Raw genomic sequence first — 1,214 nt, 5'->3', positions numbered from 1 at the left:
TCACACTGACTGACTCGTCAGCTGTGTGCCAGCTGCATAACAGATCTCGTGACGGCTACTAACACGCTGTCAGTGAGTGGAGGCCTTGGTCAAGCTTCGTTTCGCTACCAACGACTGGATAGTTGTAGGCGCTGGGTCAATTTCAAGTAGCGACTTCGGCTCCAACTGCATCTTCAATTACTGTCATCAGCGGATTTGGATGTGCAGTGCAGACTTTACGGGAAAGACACTTGCATTAGATGCCCAAGAAACCTACGAGTATCAACTGACGACTGGTCTCGAGACGTGAGTTTTGACGCATAAACGTATTACTGCGCACAACTCGTTGGGCTTTGGACCTCCTAGCGATAGGATGTCGGTTGCTCCAATCACTTCCAGCGATACCCCGCCGTCTCCATATGTTATTTGTAGTGTGCTAACGCCTGACGACGAGGAAAATCCCGATTTGCGCGTCAGTTCATTGCGTTATCTTTTCTGCCACCTGCGAAGTATTATTAGATGTAAGCGGTGGAGGTGGTTCGCCTGTGACTAAATTTCTTGCAGAGTGGATCGATATCTTGCACCATTGCCCAGATTTAAACAATCAAGACAGCGTCAGATTCTAGTGGGAGTGTTGCTGGTTCGACCGTCTTAATACTTGACAGGACTTCGTGCACGTTGTGTCCTTTTCAAGGTATGTACAGCACATCTGCATTGAGCGCTCCCACTTCACAAGATACGATGACACAAAAATTGAAAAATTTACCAAACGTGGGCAACGTGACAGTGACACGCGATGGCTGTACGATCAAGAATCAAGGCACGCGGATCGTCACGTTTTTAAGTGAGCTCGGCGTCATGCCAACATTGACGTACACTAGTCGCCTATATGCCGTAGGCGGCAAAGTAACTCTTCATGCGACCGCAGGGGGTTCAAATGGGAGGTCTAAACGGAGCCGCAGATTGTCCCTCAACTGTCAACAACATATTAGTCAGTGGAAGAACGAATTGTGACGTGGTCATTATAGACGCAAATACGACACCGGTTCCATATGAGTATATTATTAAGGGACTTACGCTCGGCAACACCTACTACACCCGAGTTGCAGCTTACAATGCATTAGGTTATGGACCGAGTTGAGTTACTGCCCCACGATCCTTAAGTGTACAATTTAAGCCTTCATCAGGTCCTTCGTGACCGGAGCTCTGCTGAGCGTCATGCTGAAGTAGCACAT

General features: G+C 48.2%; 1 protein-coding gene across 1 annotated transcript; it reads left to right on the top strand.

Annotated features, from left to right (window-relative positions):
• Window positions 1-199: 199 nt before the first annotated feature.
• Window positions 200-993, top strand: PHALS_07192 (PROTEIN R07E4.1; the record flags this gene model as incomplete). The annotated part of the gene is made up of 4 exons (XM_024720616.1): window positions 200-285; window positions 352-455; window positions 499-604; window positions 684-993. 4 exons carry the CDS (start codon window positions 200-202, stop codon window positions 991-993), a joined length of 606 nt encoding a protein of 201 aa, XP_024585797.1.
• Between the last annotated feature and the right edge of the window lie 221 nt (window positions 994-1,214).

This window comes from Plasmopara halstedii (assembly GCF_900000015.1).
Source record: "Plasmopara halstedii genome assembly, contig: Scaffold_3073, whole genome shotgun sequence".
NCBI classification, from domain to species: domain Eukaryota; phylum Oomycota; class Peronosporomycetes; order Peronosporales; family Peronosporaceae; genus Plasmopara; species Plasmopara halstedii.
Note: the sequence above shows the minus strand (reverse complement) of the source record. Positions and strands in the feature narration are given on the sequence as shown.